This window comes from Mauremys reevesii, linkage group 25, assembly GCF_016161935.1.
Source record: "Mauremys reevesii isolate NIE-2019 linkage group 25, ASM1616193v1, whole genome shotgun sequence".
In the NCBI taxonomy this organism is placed as follows: Eukaryota; Metazoa; Chordata; order Testudines; family Geoemydidae; genus Mauremys; species Mauremys reevesii.
In genome coordinates this window covers 12298583-12320892 of record NC_052647.1, presented here as the reverse complement: position 1 = coordinate 12320892, position 22310 = coordinate 12298583, and the positions used below count along the sequence as shown (strand labels likewise).

Below are 22310 nucleotides of genomic sequence, written 5' to 3'. Positions count from 1 at the left end.
GCGCGGCGCGGGGCGGGGGAGTCACCATGACTAAGCAGAGCCCGGCCGCTGTCAGAATAAGAGTCCCCGGGTTCCCCGCCCCCCCGGCCGGATGGAACGCGGCGGCCCCGGCGTTCGGGTTCGAGAACGCGGCGGGGAAGCGGCGCATCCGCTCCGGGGCGGGCTGAGCTCGGAGCGGGGAGCCCGGGGGGCCCGAGCCTGGGCGCAGGGAGCGCTGGGGGGAGGGAGGCCGGGATATGGGTCCCCCCCTCCCCGGCACGCCCCTCCCCCCCCGTGTTGTATCCCCGTGGCGGGCCCCCCTCGCTGGCCGGGCCCACGCCCCACGCAGCTCCTGGCTGCCCTTCGCCCCCCCCCCCCCGGGGAGATGCACCTGGAAGGGGACTTTGTACCCGGACAGGGAACGTGCCCTGCAGCCAGGCGCTCCCAGGATCCCCTGCTCTGCCCCCCCTCGGCCCTTTCACTGGAGGGGCTCAAATTACCGGGGAATGGGGCAGGGGCCCGTCCCCTCTGGGGGGCACCAGCTCCCATCCAGCCCCAGGGCAGGGACTGGCTGGCTCCGGGGGCAGGGAATGGGGCAGGAAATGGGGCAGGGGCCCGTCCCCTCTGGGGGGCACCAGCTCCCATCCAGCCCCAGGGCAGGGACTGGCTGGCTCCGGGGGCGGGGAATGGGGCAGGGGCCCGTCCCCTCTGGGGGGCACCAGCTCCCATCCAGCCCCAGGGCAGAGACTGGCTGGCTCCGGGGGCAGGGAATGGGGCAGGGGCCCGTCCCCTCTGGGGGGCCCTGGCTCCCATCACTGGCCTTGCTCCTGTCTGGGGCCCATGTGAACTGAGTTTGCAGGGTCTCAGTCCAGCACAGTGGGCACCAGCTCACCCTGCTGAGATCCCATGGGGGGGGGGCTCCTGAGGGGTGGGGGGGCTGATCTGGGGATGCCCCAGCCGGCAGTGGAGGGTCTGTTTTACAGCCCCCTCCCCTCAGTGCAGAGCAGGGGGATTTTAATGGGCCTGGCCGGACTTTGTGGGACATGCCCTGCCCCAAACGCTGGTGGTCATGTGATTCTGAAAGTGAAAGTGGGGGGAGTAAAGGGGGGGCACCCAGGATCCTCCCCCCCCCCGCTCCCCCCCCGCCTTGGAGGGTCGAAAAGCCATTTGGGTCTCGAGCGAGTGCACGGGCCTGACTCATTCCTCTCTCCGTCTGCTGGGAGCCACCTGCACCGCTGGGCCCCGTCTTCCAGCCTCGGGCCCCATCCTGTCCCGCAGGGTAACTCCCCAGTCACCCCGGAGGGCAGGGGGACCAGCCTAGCCCCCTTCTTCCTGCTGGGCTCACCTGCCCCTCTTTGGAGAGAGGTCAGGGCCTCAGCTCAGGCCCTCGCTGCCAGAAACACTGACAGCTGCATCTCGGCACCCTGTATAAACAGTCTCCACGCTCCCCCCCAGAGGTGGCTGCATCTCTGCGGCGGCACAGCGCCCCCCTCTGGGTGACGCAGGCGCAGTGGCAGCCGGAGCCATGTCCAGCCACTCGTGGCTGAGGCTGCGTGGGAATTGCTGGTGCCAGATACTTCCCACGCTCCCTGCCCAGACACCCGTGTGCCCCTGTGCCTGGTGCCCGGGGAGATGCCCGAGCGCTGCAAAGCCGCCAATATCCTCGCACCGTGTTTGCGGATCACGGATCGGATCCAGATACAAATGTATCGGTGCAGGGCTCTACCATGGCTCGTGTGAAAGGCGCTGCCCTGGGCTGCGTTTTCCCTGCCAAGCCTGGTGCCCCACAGGTGGGGGGCAGCAAAGCAGGAGTCAGGACTGAGCCCTTGGGCATTTGGGACAGGTGGATTTTCACTCGAGGACATGATGCTTCGAGGTCACAGCACCGGAGAGAGAACCCAGCAGTCCTGGCTCCAACCCCCTCCCCCTGTTCTAATCCATTGGACCCCACTCCCCTCCCCAGCTCAGGAAGGGGAATGGGGTCTAGTGGTTAAAGCGGGGGTGGAGAGAGGTCTGGGAGTCAGGACTGCTGGGTTCTCTCCCCAGCTCTGGGAGGGGAGCAGGGTCTTGTGGTTAGTGGAGGGGCTGGGAGCCAGGACTCCTGGGTTCTCTCCCCAGCTCTGGGAAGGGAGTGGGGGCTGGTGGGTTAGAGTGGGGGCAGGCTGGGAGCCAGGACTCCTGGGTTCTCTCCCCAGCTCTGGGAAGGGAGTGGGGGCTGGTGGGTTAGAGTGGGGGCAGGCTGGGAGCCAGGACTCCTGGGTTCTCTCCTGTCACTGGGAGGGGAGTGGGGTCCAGTGGTTAGAGCAGGGGGGCTGGGAGCCAGGACTCCTGGGTCCTCTCCTGGCTCTGGGAGGGGAGTGGGGGCCGGTGGGTCAGAGCAGGGCGGGCTGGGAGCCAGGACTCCTGGGTTCTCTCTCGGCTCTGGGAGGGGAGTGGGGTCCAGTGGTTGGAGCAGGGGGGCTGGGAGCCAGGACTCCTGGGTTCTCTCTCGGCTCTGGGAGGGGAGTGGGGGCCGGTGGTTGGAGCAGGGTAGGCGAGGCTGGACAGGGTCAGTGCCCTGTGATCCCACAGCGGGGAGCTGGGTGAGAATGTGGGAAGTGGAGGGTGAGGGGGAGTCCCCAGGATTTACCCCCCAGGTCCATGTGCTGGAAGTTAACGACTGGGGCTCAGGGCAGGTTCAGAGCTGGGTGGGGGCAGGAAGCTGCAGCGGGCCGGCCGTTCCTGGCCCCGCCCATAGGGAGCTCACCCCCCCCGACCCCCCCAAGCCCCCCCATGTCATTTCAGCTTCTGCCCAGCCAGGCGGTCAATACAGGCACCAATGCCAGAGAGCGCCACCTGGCGTGAGGATCCTGCACTGCAGGGAGCATCCGCAGATGGGCTCAGCAGACTCCAGCAGCCGGGCCTAGTGGGTAGAAAGGGAGCCAGGACTCCTGGGTTCTATCCCAGCTCGGGGAGTCGGGGCTAGTGGGGGGCTGGGAGCCAGGACTCCTGGGTTCTCTCCTGGCTGGGAGGAGGGGACTAGTGGGGGCTGGGAGCCAGGACTCCTGGGGGGGCTGGTGGTTAGAGGGAGGCTGGGAGCCAGGACTCCTGGGTTCTCTCCCTGGCTGGGGGAGGGGAGGGGAGGGGGGACTAGTGGGGGGGGGCTGGGAGCCAGGACTCCTGGGCTCTATCCCGGCTCTGGGAGGGGCGTGGGGGCTGGTGGTTAGAGGGGAGGCTGGGAGCCAGGACTCCTGGGTTCTGTTAAACGTTCTCTCGCTGGGTGTCTCGGAGGGCCTGGGACTTGGATTTCATACTTGCCCTTGAGGGGCCCTCTGGGCCTGTGTCAGGCTCTGAGGGATGTGCTAGAAATCACCAGGGGCCTCAGAACCGCCCACGGGGTCCCTCCCTTCCAGGTCACCCCACCTCAGCTGTTCCCCAGGGACATCGAGGGTGGCAGCCCTCAGCCACCACCTGACCTGGCCACGGGCTGGGCCACAGCAGCTGCTCCCCTCGGGCCTGGAGCCTCCTGAATAACGGGGCTCCCGCCGCTGCCTCCCTGCCGGCTCTCAGGAGCAACCCAGCTAGCGGTGCCCCCTCTGGGTGCCCGCTGGTACCTCTGCCAAGGCCAGGGCCTTGCACCCGGCGGGGGAGCCCGAAAGCGGGCCTGGGAGCCCAGAGGACTCGCTGCCACACTAGTGGGAGCAGGAAACAGGTTCGTCGTTCCAGGTGGGACGGGGTGGGCGAAAGCCCCCGACTGCGGGAAAACCCGAAGTCACTCGTCAGGCGGCGTAACGGGAGTTCAGCCCCCTCCAGCGAACTGGTCCCTTCCTCCGCTTTAAATAAGGGCTGAACAGTGACGTGCCCGCGGGACGGGGGAGATTTGGGGTCTGTGAGGACAGGAGCTGAAGGCTTTTTTTACGTGGTTTAAGCACTGTCTGGGCAGGGGCCAAGTGGGGGTGTGGGGACCCCGATGTCCTTATCCGTGGCCTGGGCTAGAGTTACCGGCTGAACGGGCCGATGCAGGGGGCTCAGTATTGATTATGGGGGGAGCCCCCCCACTGAGCCCCACACCCCTCCCACCACTGAAAAAGCGCCCCCTAGCGCTGCCCTGGGGCACGCCAGAACGCACAGCGAAGGGCACGACCCTGCACTCCATGCCCCCACCCCCACGCGGGGCAGCTGGGGTGGGAGGGACCCCGGCTCTGTCCCTGAATGACCGCAGGGCACAGGCCTTCGGGCCATTCCCCAGCTGGCCACAAGAGGGCGCGAGCGCCCAGATAGAGCTCAGAGAGCCATGGGGCGAGACGGGGGGACACGTTATCCATGGGTCAGAGAGATGGGGGAGGGGTGAGTCCACTCAGGCTGCTGCTTCTGATCCTGCCCCCCCCAGCTCCACTGCTGCCCCCCTGGGCTCCCCCCATTCTGCCAGTGCCCCTCCCCCTGACCCGCAGCCCCTGCCAGCCCAGCCCTCCCCCCCTCAGCTCAGCCAGTGCCCCTCCCCCCGACCCGCAGCCCCTGCCAGCCCGGCCCTCCCCCCATCAGCTCAGCCAGTGCCCCTCCCCCCGAACCGCAGCTCCTGCCAGCCCTGCCCTCCCCCCCTCAGCTCAGCCACTGCCCTCCCGCCCTCAGCTCAGCCAGTGCCCCTCCCCCCGACCCGCAGACCCTGCCAGCCCGGCCCTCCCCCCCTCAGCTCGGCCAGTGCCCCTCCCCCGACCCGACCCGCAGCCCCTGCCAGCCCGGCCCTCCCCTCAGCTCAGCCAGTGCCCCTCCCCCGACCCGCAGCCCCTGCCAGCCCGGCCCTCCCCTCAGCTCAGCCAGTGCCCCTCACCCCTGACCCTGCCAGCCCAGCCCTCCTCCCCTCAGCTCGGCCAGTGCCCCTCCCCCGACCCGCAGCCCCTGCCAGCCCGGCCCTCCTCCCCTCAGCTCAGCCAGTGCCCCTCACCCCCGACCCACAGCCCCTGCCAGCCCGGCCCTCCCCTCAGCTCAGCCAGTGCCCCTCCCCCCGATCCGCAGCCCCTGCCAGCCCGGCCCTCCTCCCCTCAGCTCTGCCAGTGCTCCTCACCCCCGACCCGCAGCCCCACCTTTCTGCTGCTCGAGGAAGGTGTTTGAGGCCTGGGTCCGCCCTGGCCAAGGGGCAGCCGTGGGCACCTGGGAACTGTCTGGGAGCCGGGCAGCACACGGGGCGAGTCCCAGGCCGCGGCCGTGTCAGGCTGAGCTGTGTCCCTGCCTTACCCCATGTCCTGCCTCGGCTCCCCGCACCCCTGTGCCGACCATGCCAGGGTCACTGCCTGGGGTGGCCTGGTCTCTGCGCCCTATTCAGGTGCAGCCCACGGAGACCCAGCAAACTGAGCTCGCCCCCACGCTGGATACCTGGTGCCCCTCCCCCCATGCTGGGGTGCCCCTCCCCCGAACAACAGAAACCACGGCTGCCCCCCCGGGGACCTGGCCCCGTGGCTCTGCCCACACAGGAAGTGCCAGCAGGGAAGGGGTTAAGGGGGGGGAGGACAGGACAGGGAGCGCCAAGGAGGCTTTTTATTACAAACCTGTTAAAAAAACCAACAACACGGGGCCCCGAGAGGCCTTAATTTACCACGAGTGAGGGGAGCACAGGGCCTGGCCAGAGAGCCCCCAGGCAGTGGGGGGGTGCGGATGGGGGGGGTCTCCTGTACTGGGTCACCGGAGTGGGAAGTGGGGTGTGCTGAGCCTCTGGGAGGGGGCCCAGGGGTTGTGCTCTGGGCTGTGCTGGCCATGGGAGGATCTGGGATCGGCTCTGAGCCGGGCGGGGTGCAGGATCCGGGATCGGCTCTAAGCCACATGGGCCATGGCATCCAGGATCAGCTCTGCGCCGGTGGGCTGCGGGATCTGGGATCGGCTCTGTGCCGGGGTGGCCATGTGGGCCGCGGGATCTGGGATCGGCTCTGTGCCGCGGGGGCCGCGGGATCTGGGATCGGCTCTGCGCCAGGGGGGCCGCAGGATCCGGGATCGGCTCTGCGCCGGGGGCGGCCACGGGAACTGGGATCGGCGGTGCGCCGGGGCCGGGATCCGGGATCGGCTCTGTGCCGCGGGGGCCGCGGTATCTGGGATCGGCTCTGCGCCGGGGGGGCCGCTGGATCGGGGATCGGCTCTGCGCCAGGGGGGCCGCGGGATCTGGGATCGGCTCTGCGCCGGGGGGGCCGCAGGATCCGGGATCGGCTCTGCGCCGGGGGCGGCCGCGGGATCTGGGATCGGCTCTGTGCCGGGGTGGCCACGTGGGCCGCGGGATCTGGGATCGGCTCTGGCCGTGGCATCCAGGATCAGCTCTGCGCCCGGTGGGCTGTGGGATCTGGGTTCGGCTCTGCGCCGGGGGGGGCCCCGGGATCTGGGATCGGCTCTGCGCCGGGGCGCGGGATCGGGATCGGCTCTGCGCCGGGGGCGCCGCGGGATCCCGGATCGGCTCGGCGCCGGGGGGGCCGCGGGATCTGGGATCGGCTCTGCGCCGGGGCGGCGCGGGATCAGGATCGGCTCTGTGCCGGGGTGGCCATGTGGGCCGCGGGATCCGGGATCGGCTCTGCGCCGGGGGGGCCGCGGGATCCGGGATCGGCTCTGCGCTGGGGGGGCCGCGGGATCTGGGATCGGCTCTGTGCCGGGGGGGCCGCGGGATCCGGGATCGGCTCTGCGCCGGGGGGGCCGCGGGATCCGGGATCGGCTCTGCGCGGGGGGGGCCGCGGGATCCGGGATCGGCTCTGCGCCGGGGGGGCACTGGATCATTTGGGGGGGGGGTGGCTAAGGCAGCTTGTGCGAGCCGATTCGGGCCCGCAGCTGTTAACGCGCTGTGCCGTACAGACCAGCAACGAGCTTCATACAGAGCAGGCCAGCAGGGGGCACCCCCGAGCTACGCCCTCGGCTCCCAGGCAGCCAGTCCCAGCCCTTCCCCCGGCCCGTGCCGCGCTCCCACCCCGCTGTGGGGCAGGGGCTCAGTCCTCGGCACTGGGCACCAGCGCCTTGACGGGGGTGGGCGTCCCGTTGCCTGTGGACAGGCTGGCGTCGAGCCCCTCGGGCCGGTGGGACGAGCGCTCCGACTTGCTGGTGCTGCACTCCAGGATGGGGAGGCCGAAGCGCTGGGCCGGGCTGGCCTCGGCCGGCCCCCCCAGCAGGCAGCACAGCAGCTTGAGGATGGCGCGGCGCAGGTCCCGGCTGGTCAGCGTGTAGATGACGGGGTTGAGCAGGGAGTTGAGCATGGCCAAGCCCAGGAAGTAGTCGGCCTTGTAGAGCACGCGGCAGGCCCCGGCCTGCGCCTCGCACCACACGTCCAGCAGCAGCAGCAGGAAGAGGGGCAGCCAGCAGGCCACGAACGTCCCCACCACGATGGTGACCGTCTTGAGCAGGGCCATGGACTTCTGCGAGCGCTTCAGCGTCCCCTTGCGCAGGCTGCCCGGCCGCGGGCTGCTCCCCTTCACCATGCGGAAGACGCGGGCGTAGAGCACCGTGATGGACACCAGGATGGCCAGGAAGACGGTGATGCAGAAGAGGACGTAGCTCTTGGAGAAGAGCGGCAGGACGGTGGAGCAGCTCCCCAGCCTGTCCAGGCAGTTCCAGCCCAGGACCGGCAGCAGCCCGAGCAGCAGCGAGGCCGCCCAGGTGGCCCCCACGAGCAGGAACATGCGGCCCTTCTTGGCGCCGTGGTAGAGCTTCATGCGGCTCATGGTGATGTGCCGCTCGATGGCGATGGCCAGCAGGCTGAAGACGGAGGCGGCCAGCGTGATGAAGACGCCCGCCTCCCGCAGGAACCACAGCAGCGGGGTGAGCTGCAGGGTGTTGGCGCCCGACATGGCGATGTTGGCCGTGTAGGCCAGGCCGGCCAGCAGGTCCGAGAGGGTCAGGTTGCCGAGCAGGTAGAACATGGGCGAGTGGAACTTCTTGTTCCTCCAGATGGCCAGCAGCACCACCAGGTTCTCCAGCACGATGAGGGCGCAGACGGCCAGGAAGGCCACCGCATCGGCCTTCAGGCCGCCCTTGTACTTGCCGCTGGCCTGCAGCTTCCCCGTGTAGTTGTAATGCAGGGAGATGAGCTCGTTGTTGTGATACTCCCGGTAGAGCCGGACCAGCCGGGCCGGGGACTCCGCCGTGATCAGCTCCATGCCGGTGGCTGCCGTGGGTGCTACATGGCGCGGCCCTGCCCGCTCCGGCTCGCCAGCAGCGGGGGCTCTCCTGGTGCTGGGCTGGGCCCTGCTTGCTACGGGGGGTGCTGCTGTGGCTCAGCAGCGGGGGGCCACTCGGGTGCGGGGCATCCTCAGCCGCCCGGGGAGCCCTGTGAAGAGGGGCAGAGGGACGTCAGGACCCTGGGGCCGTGTACCGGCTGCAATCGAAGGGGCAGGCTCCGCCGGGGCCATGGAGAACACAGGAGGTTGGGGGGCAGAACTCCAGTCAGGGGCTGGTATTGGGGGGCTCCCTGGATCACCCCGTGCTACCTCCCACACACAGAGCTCCTGCTCCCGCCTCTCAGCCCCCGAACTGCCTGCAGCTCCCAGCCACTTCCCGCTCCACACGGGCCTGCACTTCGACATCACAGACCACTGTGTATGCAAGAACCCCCCCAGCCTGTGAAGCCGGCGCTGCCTCCCGCCGGGACGCTCCCCCCCATGCCCTCGGCCTTCAGGCAGCCGGAAGAGCCGCCCGCTTTCGGCAGCGCGTCTGGGGCTGCACATGGCGCTGCGCTCTGGGCCTCGCGCCCCGAGTCCTCAAAGCACCCGGGATCCCAGCACAGGGCTCCCCACTCCCCCCGCTGGCACTGCCCACTCCTCACTCAGGCGAGCAGGGCGTGGGCGTCTCAAGCTCCTGGGCACCGCGCTCTGATTGGCTGCCAGGCAGCTGGGAAGGGATCAGCTGACGCCCTGTGCGAAGTGAGGGGCAATGGAGTCTGGGGGGAGCTTTGCCGGGGGGGGGGGCTGATCCAAAGCCCGGGAAGGTGACGGAAAGGCCCCCCTCCCCCCCTGCAGAGCAGCTGTGGGGCTGTGCCGCAGCCCTGGGCCAGGCGGTTAAATACCAGACACTCCCTCTGAATCCCCAGCCCGGGGGCCGCTGGCAGGCGCTGGCTCCGCTGGGGCACGCCAGGCACTGCTGGAGACGTCACAGCCCTGCCTCCACTGGGGCCTAGCCCCATGGACCAAGCGGGCCAGGGGGCCGAGACGTGGGGGGGGAGCCCGGGGGGGTCTCCCAGGGCCTCTTGCAGCAAAGCTGGGCGCTGGGTCACGGCCCTCATGGCGTGTCCATCCCTCAGGCCATGGCAGAGCCTGGGACAGGTGGGGACCTGTGGGTTTCGCTCTGCCCGCAGGGGGTGTCTGGAATGGGGCTTGTGCCCCCCCATCCCCTTGAGACTCAAATCTCCACAGCCCCTTTGTCACCTGCAGGGTTCAGCTAGTTTCTAATCCCCCCCATCCGCACCCCCACCCCGGAGCACACACCTGCTGCTGGCTGGGCCGGGCGGCAAACGGAAACTCCGGCGGAATAACAGCAGCTGGGGCTGGGGGGGGACAGCCGGGACCGAGGGGCGAGCCAGGCTGGGATCCTGTTCTGGACAGAATGGCCTGGAGGGATTCATGGCGCGGCTGCGAATCCTCCCAGGAGCCAGGGCCAGACGGAGAGATGGGGACGGGTCACTTGGGCTGGCCAGGACAAGGGATGCAGAGAGCAGCTGCACTGGGAGTGACACCCCCTCCCTCCCCCATGTGTCCCATTTCCCACCCCACCCCAACCCCATCGTGCTGCTGGGGCAGGGACTCTCTTACTGTGGGTCTTGGCAGCGCCCGGCGCGACGGGGCCCTGATCTCGGCCGGGGTCTGGGCAGCGCCTGGCATGACGGGGCCCTGATCTCAGCTGGGGTCTGGGCGGTGCCCGGCCCGACGGGGCCCTGATCTCAGCTGGGGTCTGGGCAGCGCCCGGCATGACGGGGCCCTGATCTCAACTGGGGTCTGGGCAGCGCCCGGCATGACGGGGCCCTGATCTCAGCTGGGGTCTGGGCGGCGCCCGGCGCGATGGGGCTCTGATCTCGGTCAGCTTTTCCATCACGCAAACACTAACAATCACTTGTCCTCCCCCAGCTCCGGCCTTTCCCCGGCGCACTCTGAAAATCCCCCTGTGGCGTCTGTCTGAGCCTAGGAACCAGGAGTCCTCGTAGCACCTTAGAGACGAACAAATTGACTTGGGCATAAGCTTCCGTGGGCTGAAACCCACTTCATCGGCTCCCACTCTGAGCCCTGCAACGTGTCATTCGTCCCCTGGGCCCCAGAGCAGCGGCACAAACCCGGGCGTTCGGCAGCTCGGGGGGAGCTGGACCCCAGGGCAGGGTGAAGCATCCTCAGGCTCCCTCTGAGCACTGGTCAATATGGGCATATGTGAGACCAGCAGGAGGGGCAGAGGGGCTGTAGGTAGCCCGAGCTCGCTCCACAGACCCAGCACGGAGCTTGGGGGCTGGCTGTGACCCCCGGGGGAAGGAGGGGGGAGCCTGACCCGGCCCAGAGCCCCCCAGCCCCGGAGCATGTGCCTAGGGCCAGCGCGGGGCGACTCCCTGTGACCTACCCCCACGGGGCAGGGGGCTCCGCACTAGGAGCGGGGCTGGCAGCGGGAGGGGCGGATGGCTCAGCGGGTCTGTGCTCTGCCCCCAGCGAGGGGCAGGTGGCAGAGACCCAGGGCCCATCCCCGGCCACCCTCGAGAGCAGGGCGGAGGGGCCAGGCGGGGGGAGGGAACGGATCCCGAGCTGGGGGCCGGGGACCGGGGGGGGGCCGTGCCCCCCAGGGCATCGAAGGCAGCGAAGTGCGGGTGGGAGCATCTGCCCCTGGGGACCCCAGGGTCGCACCGTGATTCTGCCCCATGGGGCCGGGACCCCCCCGGTCCTGCGCTCCGATGGGGGGGCCGTGGACACCCCCCGATTTAATCCAGCTTTGAGCCCCGAGCCTTGTCCGCGCGGGGCAGGCGAATCCCCCAGCGCCGCGTTCCGCCCGCAAATTCCACGCGGGACAGTCCCGGGTCCCCGCGAGTCCCGATCCCCGCCCGGGGGCTCCTCCGCGCCAGCCCCGCACTTACCGTCCGGCCGCGTCCCAGGCTGCAGCGAGTAACGTGCCGGAGCCCGGAGCCCGGAGCCTGGCCCGGTGCCTGGTCACGTGGGAACCTCCTGTTTCCCCCCCCCCCGTCCGCCCCCGGCCGGGGGAGCGCAGCCTTCACGGGGGGGCGGGGGGAGGCGAGTCTGGGCTGCAAAGGGCCAGGAGCTGAGAGGGAGGCTGCAGGCCAGAGCTGGGAGAGAACCCAGGAGTCCTGGCTCCCAGCCCTCACTCCCCTCCCAGAGCCAGGATTAGAACCCAGGAGTCCGGGCTCCCAGACTCCCCCTGCTCTAACCATTAGACACACTCCCCTCCCAGAGCTGGGAGAGAACCCAGGAGTCCTGGCTCCCAGCCCCCCTGCTCTAACCATTAGACACACTCCCCTCCCAGAGCTGGGAGAGAACCCAGGAGTCCTGGCTCCCAGCCCCCCTGCTCTAACCACCAGCCCCCACTCCCCTCCCAGAGCCAGGACTAGAACCCAGGAGTCCGGGCTCCCAGGCCCCCCCCTGCTCTAACCATTAGACACACTCCCCTGCCAGGTGTCCTGGCTCCCAGCCCCCCTGCTCTAACCCAGCAGCCCCCCGTCCCCTCCCAGCGCTGGGGAGAGAACCCAGGAGTCCTGGTTCCCAGCCCCCCCTGCTCTAACCCACCAGCCCCCCGTCCCCTCCCAGCGCTGGGGAGAGAATCCAGGTGTCCTGGCTCCCAGCCCCCCTCTCTGAATGTCAGGCCCCTTCCCCATGGGAAGAGTGGCTGAGCTGGGAACTGGTCCATGTGGGGGGGCTGGGGGATCGTTTCGGGGGGGGGAAGCCTGGCCCGGGGCAGCGACATCAGCCCCCGGGGCCTTGGCCTGGCTCTGACCTCGGGGCAGCGAGGAAGAGGCTGCCCCCCCGCCCCCCCCGGACCTGCACTGGGGAGCAGCTGGGAGGCCTGGCAGCCTGGCCCAGCTCCCAGCACGGACCCGCCACCCTCCACATTCAGATGCTAATTCTGTCCCCGCGTGCCAGAGCCCCTGGCACCGCCCAGCTGCTCCCATCCCCGGCACCACCCAGCTGCAGGGGCCCGGCCGGGGGGGGGGGGGGGCTGGCACAGCCTGGAGCCGGCTGCGGCGGGGGAGGGGTACTGCAGTGCCCCCGTCCAGGCCGCCCCGTCCGCTACCCAGGGGCTGTGCTGGGGGCAGGGGGCACAGGGTGGTGGGGAGGGGAGGGGAGGGGACGGAGTCCCAGGGCATCCTGTGGGGCAGGGGCCTGCAGCCTGGCTTGGTATTGGGGTGTCTGGGACCAGGGGGACGGGCGAGGGGTGATCAGCCTGGGCTCCCATGGTGCCCCTCAACCCCGACCCGCAGCCCCTGCTATCCCAGCCCAGGGCTCCCCCCCGAACCCTGCCGGTGCCCCTCACTCCCGACCCGCAGCCCCTGCTATCCCAGCCCAGGGCTCCCCCCCGAACCCTGCCGGTGCCCCTCACTCCCGACCCGCAACCCCTGCTATCCCAGCCCAGGCCCCCCCCTCCCCCAACAGCTCTGCCAATACCCCCCAATCTCAGCCATGCTGTACCAGGTTTTGCCATTTCCTTGCTATCGCGGGCCCCTAATACCCCTCCCCCAGGAGCCAGCTGTCCAGATTCGGGCGGTGGCAGGGGGGAGTCCCAGCTCAGAGGCAGCTCGGGGGTCCAGGGTCTGGGGCGCTGCCAACTACAGGGTTAGGGATGCTCCACCGGCTCTGTGTGCGTTCGGCTGGCACTGCCCGGCAGGGAGGAACAATACCCTGTTCGGGCAGGCGGAAGGGGCAGTGGCCGTGCCTAATGCAGACACAATAGGGACGGGTCCCGCGGGGTGAATCCTCCAGGAGCGCTGGAAGACAGCTCAGCTCCCTCTCCCCAGGGAAAGGAGGCTCAGGCTGCAGCCTGGGGTCAGAGGATTTCAATGCACCACTGGGATGGGGGGTCTCACCACTCCCTGGGCACGAAAGCACATGGGGGGAGTGATGGGAGCCAGAGCACAGTGAGGAACCACCACACCCAGCGCTGGGGAATGCAGCCCCCACGGCCCATCTGTCCCACCCCAGAGGCAGCCGCATCTCAGCACCTGGCTAGGGGTCCTTGACTCCATCTCACCCTCCCAACCCCACAAGTGCAGGTGCGTCTTGCTGTCAGCCCCTGTGACGAAGTGGGAATTTTCTTAATGTTTCCTCTGAATACTGGTGGGGGGGCTCAGTTTCTGGCTGACACTCTGTGTCCTGGCAACTAATGGCCAGGCCCTTCCCCCCTGCAAGCGGATGCTAAAGGTGGGGGAGAACAAAGAGATCAGGTGACCTCCTGGCCCAGGGAAAGAGACAAAGGCCAGAGAGGAGGGGCTGGAGAGGTTCAGTCTGGAGCTGGCTGGGGACGAGGAGTGAGGGCAGACGTGGGGGTCTGGCTCACTGCCCCCCAGAATGGACCTGGCCGAGGGGTCAGGTTTGCGGTACCTACAAGCTCTGTGTTAGACCCTGTTCCTGTCATCGAATAAACCTCTGTGTTACTGGCTGGCTGAGAGTCACGTCTGCCTGCGACGTGGGGGGGCAGGACCCTGTGGCCCCCCAGGACCCTGCTGGGGGGACTCGCTGGGGGAAGCGCACGGAGGGGCCGAGGAGGCTGAATGCTCCCAGGAGAGACCCAGGAGGTGAAGCCGTGGGAGCTTCTTGCCCTGCAGACAGGCTGCTCCGAGGGAGAGGAGGCTCCCCAGAGTCCTGCCTGGCTTTGGGGGGAGCAGCTCCAGAGCAGCGCCCGGGGACTCCGGGACACCCCCCCATAGCACCCCCTGCCTCTCACCCTCTAGCCCTCGACCCCAGCCCCTTCCTCCTCTATCTGCCCCCCTCTGGGCCCTGCCCCTCCCCAGCCACATTCCCCGGAGACGAAGCAACAGCTGCCGGGGTGATGGGAGCTGCCAGGGTGGGCAGGTGGGAAGATGCCAGGGGGCTGCCAGGATTCGTCTATTTGGGAGCAGCCGTCCAGAGTCCCGCCTGCCCCATCCCCTCCCTGCCCTGGGGGCTGGGCTGGATGGGGGGGTCCCTCTGGCTGGAAAGGCTCCCCAGAACCCAGGTGCCAGGCTGCATCCCACGCCAGACGGCCCCGGCTGCCGAGCTTCCCCCAGCTGGAGGTGACGGTTCCAGGCAGGGGAAGGGGCGACGGGGGCCCACTGGACAGAAATTCACGTCTGGGGCAAGGTCTCAGGTCTGGGCAGGATGGGGAGAAATGGGGGGCGATGGCCCCCAACCCCAATACTCCCCTACTGCTTCCACAGGGGGAGGGGTGGACAGAGATGTCTGACCTCTGCCTCCGCCAGGGCCTGGGGGGAGCTGTGGGGGCAGCACCCTCTTCCCTGGCCCCCAGGGCTGGGCACCGCGTTTCCTCCTGGGGTGCCAATGGGCCGGTGCCTCCGGATCCTCCCCCGTCTGGGGGAATCTGAGCCCCGCGTGCCCTCCTGTGGGGATGCAGCCAGGGCACTATCCCTGCCGAATCGGCCCCCAGCTGCACCCCCTGGCACCCGGCCCTTCTGTTCAACCGGTTCCTCCGCCCGCGGCCCCTGCCGTGCTGTGCTGTGCGTCTGGCTGGCTGGCTCCTCCTCCCTGCCAGGCAAGCCCCAACCTGCTCCCTCGGGTGCAAGCACCCAGCCCTCCACCCCAGGCCTGCTGGGCGTGGGGCTTTGGCTTATTGGGTTGGGGCTGGGGGTCAGGACTCCTGGGATCTGTCCCTGGCTCGGGGAGGGGAGCGGGGGCTGGTGGTTAGAGCAGGGGGGGCTGGGAGCCAGGACTCCTGGGTTCTGTCCCCGGCTCGGGGAGGGGAGCGGGGGCTGGTGGGTTAGAGCAGGGGGGGCTGGGAGCCAGGATTCCGGGGTTCTGTCCCTGGCTCGGGGAGGGGAGGGGGGGCTGGTGGTTACAGCAGGAGGGGCTGGGAGCCAGGACTCCTGGGTTCTGTCCCTGGCTCGGGGAGGGGAGCGGGGGCTGGTGGGTTAGAGCAGGAGGGGCTGGGAGCCAGGACTCCTGGGTTCTGTCCCTGGCTCGGGGAGGGGAGCGGGGGCTGGTGGGTTAGAGCAGGAGAGGCTGGGAGCCAGGACTCCTGGGTTCTGTCCCTGGCTCGGGGAGGGGAGCGGGGGCTGGTGGGTTAGAGCAGTGGGGGCTGGGAGCCAGGACTCCTGGGTTCTCTCCCCGGCTCTGGGAGGGGAGTGGGGTCCACTGGCTCAGTGCGGGGAGGGGGCTGGGAGCCAGGATTCCTGGGTTCTGTCCCTGGCTCGGGGAGGGCAGGGGGCTGGTGGGTTAGAGCAGGGGGGGCTGGGAGCCAGGACTCCTGGGTTCTGTCCCGGCTCGGGAGGAGTGGGGCTGGTGGGTTAGAGCAGGTGGGGCTGGGAGCCAGGACTCCTGGGTTCTGTCCCCGGCTCGGGGAGGGGAGTGGGGGCTGGTGGGTTAGAGCAGGGGGGGCTGGGAGCCAGGACTCCTGGGTTCTGTCCCCGGCTCGGGGAGGGGAGTGGGGGCTGGTGGGTTAGAGCAGGGGGGGCTGGGAGCCAGGACTCCTGGGTTCTGTCCCGGCCCGGGAGGAGTGGGGGCTGGTGGGTTAGAGCAGGGGGGGCTGGGAGCCAGGACTCCTGGGTTCTGTCCCCGGCTCAGGGAGGGGAGTGGGGGCTGGTGGGTTAGAGCAGGGGGCTGGGAGCCAGGACTCCTGGGTTCTCTCCCTGGCTCTGGGAGGGCAGGGGGCTCCACCCCAAGGGGGTGCATCGTGGTGATCCCATAGGAGCCTGGGGAACCCGACCCGCCGTGCTGGGACGTGGGAACCGCCTGGGGCACAGGCAGCTGCTCAAGCACCGACAACCTGGCTGCTGAGCGAACAGCACCGGGGGCTGCTCCCCGGCTCCCTGCCCCACCCCAGCACGTCCTGCGGCTGCGAGAAGCAGAGCCATGGCAGCCCGCACCAGCAGCACTGGGGGAGGGGCCGTTCACCCTGAAACCTAATGGTGCTCATTGAAGGGCAACCCTGTTCACTCTTCCTGGGAGGGGGGTGATATCTAGAGGTTCGTGCAGCGGGGGCTGGGAACCCGGACGCCTGGTTTCTACCCCAGCTCTGATCCCAGCCCGCAGGGGCTTAGAGAGACTTCCCCAAACTCGCCTGGGGACTGAGCCGGGGCTCTGGCTGGGGACTTCCCCAGGGTCCCCCCCAGCCCCAGCCCCACGGGGAATCCTGCCCGGCTGGGTCACCCTCGGGGCAGCTCCTTCAGGCGAGACGTCTGGGAGGGGAACAACCGGCGACTGGCCCTGGACCTGACTCGCTTCCCACCAGGCGGCTGTAACGAATCTCTTCCCCAGCCAGCCAGTCCCCCAGCCCCGGGGCCAGGTCCGAACCGGCGCCTCCTAGAGGGGACAGGCCGCCTGAGCCGACCAGCCCCTGCCCTGGGGCCGGATCTGAGCCGGAGCCCCCCCCCCCCGGGGCGAGGGTCCCACGTCCCCCCTTCCTTTTCCCTGCAGCGACCCCACAACCGCCCCTCGGGGAGCTCCCAGCTCTGGGGTGAACCCCCCCGGCTCAGAGCGGGGCAACCAGCCAGGACCGCCGGGCAAGTGTCCGGACGAGCGGCTCCCCACACCGGAGGGACGGGTGGGCCCGGCTCGGGGCTGGGGGAGGCAGGGTGACAGGACAGAGCAGGTGGGTGGGCAGGAAACGAGATCGGGAGGAGGATCTCCGGAGTCCCCTGCAAGCACCGCTGCCCTGGCTGGGGGCTGCCCCCTCCCTGGGGGCGGGCGAGGCGCCTTGTTCGGGTTTTCCTCATCCTCACCCACCTGCCCCGGGATCCCGGCCCAGCCCTTCCTGCGGTCCATAGCGCCGCTGCGGCCCCCACACCTGGCGCTGGGCCCCGGGCTGAGGCCAGCCCAGCTCCCCCCCAGGATTGGCCCCTGGCAGCCATGGAGTCAGATGGGAGTTTTGCCATTTTCGTGGGGCGCTCCTGGCTCACCCCTGTGCCCGTCTGCACGGCGCTTCGAGCTCCTCGGGCACAGGAGGGGCAGGGCTAGTCAAGGCTTCAGGCAGGTCTGTCCCCCCCCAGCCTGGCGCTTTGCCGCTGGCTTCGCTGGTTCTCCGCTGGCAGCACCACGTGGGGTTTGTGGCAGGCAGCGGAGCCCACGCGCTGAGTCACGGAGAGGGAACCGCTCGCCCCAGCTGCTGAGCCAGCAGCTCTGTGCAGCGAGTCCCCGGGGCACGTGTCAGCTGCAGGGCTCCCCGGCCCCGCTGCCAGGCCGGCCCCACGGGACTGGGGATTTCTCCAAACCGGGCCTGGAGAGACGCTGCCCTGCGCGTGGCTGGGGCGTTAACGGGCCGTGGGGCGGCTCCTGGCGTGTCAGGGTGTGGGGGGAGAGCCCAGCGATTTGGGCTGATCAGCCTGAGTCGGGAGGCACCGGGGCGAAGGGCCCGTGGGGATCAGGAGGGGGCTTGACCCATCACCGTACTCCTGGCTCCCTCCTGCCAGCCCGGCCGCTGCTTCCTCCCGGGGCTCCTGGGAGTGTGGGGGGCAGACGTGTGGGGGCTGCTTGGGGGGTGGGGATGATTCCTCCCAGCCAAGGGTGAGCTCCCACCTCTCACATCCTGCCCAGGATGTGCCCAGCGGCCCCTGCCCCGGCGCATCCCGCCTCAAGCCTCCTTCTCCGGGACGCGGGCCGAGCCGGCCCTGGGCCAGGACGCTGAGGGGCCCTGGGCTCTCCCATGTGCTCCTCACGCCCCGGGGTTCCCCTCATCCCAGACACTGCCCCCTGGCAGCACAGCCCCCCCGGCCCCACTGACTTCAAGGGGAGATCGCCCCCTGCTGAGCCCCCCCAGCTCCCTGCAGCACAGCCCCCACCCCGCCCCTGCCGAGTCACCCGCGCCGGTCCCTGCTCCCGGCACACTGCCCCCCAGCACCATGCTGGGGCTGGCATCAGAGCTGACTGTGGGGCAGAGCGCCCCCTACTGAGTGCCCGCATAACTCCCCGCAGCCCCCCGCCCCCGCACCTCCTTGGCGTTAGGTCCTTCTGCGTTTGAAGGTTGAAGGAACGGGACCTTCCGCGCTGTTTTCTGGTGTATTACGGTAGCAGCCGTGCGGGCGCTGTACATTATTTATTGGGTGAATTACGGTAGCACTGAGGCTCAAGGCCCGTTGTGCCAGGCGCTGTACGAATATTTGTTTGGTCTAATTTCTGGTCCACTTTGTTTCTCTGCACACAGGATAAAAGCCTCTGTCTCCGTGGGGAGCTGCCGTTTGTCTGTCGAAAACACGGCCCCCAGAGCCCACACGCAGCCTCGCAGAGCGTGGTGCAGTGTCCCACCGCTGCCGCCCTCAAATCAGCTTGTTCCACCCCCCAGGACCCAGGGATGGGACACTGGCAAGCAATGAAACGGGGCCCCATCCTACCTTTCAATTCGGAGGAGGCCTGTCCCCACCAGATGAGCTCCCGAAGACTTGGGACCACAAAATGAAGGGAGGTGAAACACGAGCGGCTCCCCTCGTGCTCCAGAGGGGCTGTGGGTTGAGATTCAGCATTTTTCCTACACTTGGACACGGTCTCTCTGCTTTGGGAAGCCTGCGGTTTGTTGGTTTTGTAAATTATAAAGTTGCCTTCTGGCTAAAAGGGCCAGCGCTGAAACAGAAGGGAAAATCAGTGAAATCTGGCTGCGCCCCTCACCGGAAAGGTGACTGGTTCTACGGCTGGACAGGTTTCGGGGCGGGGGGGGGGCGTCTTAGTCCAAATCAGCAAAAACAATGGGGAGTCCAGTGGCACCTTAGAGACTAACGCATTTATTTGGGGAGAAGCTTTCGTGGGCTAGAACCCACTTCCTCGGATGCACAGAGCAGGCAGGTATCAGTACGCAGCCCATGAACAGATGGGAGCTGCCTTGCCAAGCTGGGGATCAGTGCTAAGGAGCCAATTCAATGAAGGTGGAAGTGGCCTGTTCTCAACAGGTGACAAGGAGGCCTGAATGCCAAGGGAGGGAACGTTACTTTCGTAGTGCTAAGGAGCCCAGTGCAGTGTTGCAGTGTTGGCCCATTTCCAACAGTTGACAAGAAGGGCTGAGTCTCAGCAGGGGGAATTCGTTTTTGTCGTGACCCAGCCACTCCCAGTCCCTGTTCAAGCCTAATTTGATGGTGTCCAGTTTGCAAATTAATTCCAGTTGTGCAGGTTTTCGCTGGAGAAGGTTTTTGCTGCAGGACGGCTGCTGTTACGTCTGTTATTGAGTGTCCAGGGAGAGCGAAGTGTCTCCTCCCGGCTTTTGTACGTTACCGTTCCCGATGTCCCACTTGCGTCCATTTATCCTGCGTAGAGACTGTCCGGGTTGGCCAATGCACATGGCCGAGGGGCATTGCTGGCACACGATGGCACCTAGCACATTGGCGGATGTGCAGGTGAACGAGCCCCTGACGTGTGGCTGGTGTGGTTAGGGCCTATGATGGTGTCCCTTGAATAGATACGTGGACAGAGCTGGCACCGGCGTTTGTTGCAGGGTTTGGTTCCTGGGTTAGTGTTTCTGTGCTGTGGTGTGTAGTTGCTGGTGAGTACTTGCTTCAGGTTGGGGGGTGTCTGTAAGCCAAGCCTGGCCTGTGAGAGAGAGAGTTTTCCAGGATCCTTGGTAGAGGTTTGAGCTGGGGGCTGTCCGTGATGGCCGGGGTGGGCTGTTATTTTCCTTGTTGGGCCTGTCCGGGGTACCCGTCTCGCTCGGGCAGTGGGGGGTGTGGTACTTGAAGAACGCTCGCTGGAGGCCTGGGGGAGTTTGTCTCTGTCTGAGGGCTCGGAGCAACAACAGCAACAGCACCAGCGACGCTTCCCCACCTCTCGTCCCCTAACGCGCCTCCTCTCCTTGCGCTGCACGGACACATCCGGACCCCTGGAAGACGCCTCAGGGCCTGAGGGGCAGCAGGTCTGGCACCGGACAGGCAGCCAGGGCACCTGGGGGTTATTCCAACTAACCTGCTGGGGAACCCTCTCCCCGCCCACCCCTGGCACCGCCCTCGGGCGGCTGGTTGTCCATGGCACCCCCGGGCGGCTGGCAGGACCCGCCCCAGGCAGCGAGCCCAGCAGGAAGTTGCCAGTGACTGTCACGGCTGGGGCTCGGCTCCACTCGAACGTTCCCGTGGACTAACCCAGGGTGCGGATTGAAAGCTCAGCAGCTATTCTTGGTTCACTTCCTGCGAGCGCCTAACACGAAGGCCACGAAATCAGGGAGGGGGGAGGGCGGCTTGGTCCGGGCTCGAGGCCCCTTCCAGCCCAGCCGAGCTAGGAACACGGGGACACGGGCGGCCACGAAGGGAGCTTGTCAGGAACAAGGCCAGGAGCTGACAAGCCCAAAGCCACAGGCTGTGCCAAGCACCCTCCGTCAGACACCACTGGAAGGAGCAATGAAGCCCTCATCGTGCAGCCGAGAGCTCCAGCCAAGGAGGCACTGCCCAAGGCAGGTGGCAGCGCAGAGCAGAGCCCTGGGGGCTGGGAGGTTCCCAGTCGCAAGGCCGGGATTGCAGCCTGCGGGTGCTGGAGGGAGACGGCAGGAGAGGCGCTGTGAGGGTGGCTCTGGGAGGAAGCCGAGAGGCAGAGCTGGCTGAGCACAGAGCTCGCTGCAAGAGCAGATGCGGGGACTTCAGAGCAAGGGAACTGCCTGCTGCTGTTTGTACCCACGGTGCCCAGGGAACCAGGACTCTGTAAATAAACAAAATCCCACCAAGCACAGAGCTGGCTCCTGGCATCCATCTCTCCTCCTAGCCAGCCCTGCCCAGCCCAGAGGGGCAGCGCCACTCCAGGCAGGCTCTGCCCGTGCCCTCACCACCCTGGGGTCTGTCACGTGTGGCTCGCTCGCGCTCTCACCCTGGAGCGCAGGCAGCGCAGCCTTGCGGAGACAAGGCCTGGGTTCACTTCCTGCCTCTGTCACTGGCCTGCTGGGTGACCTTGGGCAAGTCCCTTCCCCGCTCGCTGCTTCGGTTTCCTTTGCAAAGCGCTGGGTGCTGTGTCTGACGAGCGCTGGGAGAACGGCCAGGGGAGGAGTGTGTGTGCAGCAGAGGGGTGGTTTGGGGCAGGGAAGGAAGCCAGGCCCCCAGGGAGCGTGTGCCACAGCCCCTGGCAATGCCCTGGCCCCTTGGGGGAGGATCTGCAAGGCCCCGAGCTGTTCTGCATCGCAAAGGCCAGGGCGAGAAGCCAAGCACAGGGCAGGCGGCGGCCGGTGCCCACCCCTGGTGTCTCAGGAGGGCCCGTGTCGAGGTGCGTGAGGACACGAGGCGGCCAGCGGGTTCCAGGGAGCTGCAAGCAGCTGGGCGTGAAGCGCCCGTGCTCAGCCCTGCAGCGTGCACTGGGGTGGGGTGCAGAGCTGTGCTGGGCCTGAGGTTAACAGCGGGAAAGCCAGCCTGCCTCTGCAGCTCTCCACTGCGCTGGGAAGCCACTTTCACACCTCCCCGGTGCAGGCCTGCGGCTGGCTGGACGGGGGATGTGGGGGGTGGTTCTCGCGGAGGTGTAAGGCTGGGTGCAAAACTCGCTTCTTTTCAGGAAATGAAGAGCGAGGCTGACGACACACCAGCCCCCCCAACGTCGCTCCCCCCAGCAGAAATCCCAGCCCCCCCCCCCCGGGATCTGGCGAGAAGTTCAGGCTCGGGACAGTTTATAAACGATTTGTGTCTTCCCAAGGCGCAGAGGAAGAAACACAGGAAGCCCATTCGTCAGCGAGGAGACGGGTGCTCCCAAAAATCTCGTCACCAGGGTCAGAGCACGCAGGGGCCTGGGAGCCAGGACTCCTGGGTTCTGTCCCAGGCTCTGACGAGGGACTGGGGTCTCATGGTGAGAGCGGGGGGGGGGCCTGGGAGCCAGGACTCCTGGGTTCCGTCCCAGGCTCTGACGAGGGACTGGGGTCTCATGGTGAGAGCCGGGGGGGTCCTGGGAGCCAGGACTCCTGGGTTCCGTCCCAGGCTCTGACGAGGGACTGGGGTCTCGTGGTGAGAGCCGGGGGGGTCCTGGGAGCCAGGACTCCTGGGTTCCGTCCCAGGCTCTGACGAGGGACTGGGATCTCGTGGTGAGAGCGGGGCAGGGCGGGGCGGGGGAGCCTGGGAGCCAGGACTCCTGGGTTCCATCCCAGGCTCTGACAAGGGATTGGGGTCTCGTGGTGAGAGCAGGGGGTGGCCTGGGAGCCAGGACTCCTGGGTTCTGTCCCAGGCTCTGATGAGGGATTGAGGTCTCATGGTGAGAGCAGGTGGGGCGGGGAGCCAGGACTCCTGGGTTCTGTCCCAGGCTCTGATGAGGGATTGGGGTCTCATGGTGAGAGCA

General features: G+C 68.0%; 1 protein-coding gene across 1 annotated transcript; it reads right to left on the bottom strand.

The window, feature by feature from the left end:
- Positions 1 to 6857: 6857 nt before the first annotated feature.
- On the bottom strand, positions 6858 to 8200 carry S1PR5 (sphingosine-1-phosphate receptor 5). The gene has a single exon (XM_039514087.1). It carries the CDS (start codon positions 8073 to 8075, stop codon positions 6912 to 6914), a length of 1164 nt encoding a protein of 387 aa, XP_039370021.1. The 5' UTR covers positions 8076 to 8200; the 3' UTR covers positions 6858 to 6911.
- Positions 8201 to 22310: the final 14110 nt, after the last annotated feature.

What these genes read in the sequence shown, in the direction of transcription:
- S1PR5 (XM_039514087.1), bottom strand. Translation starts at nt 8,075, where the DNA reads ATGGAGCTGATCACGGCGGAGTCCCCGGCCCGGCTGGTCCGGCTCTAC.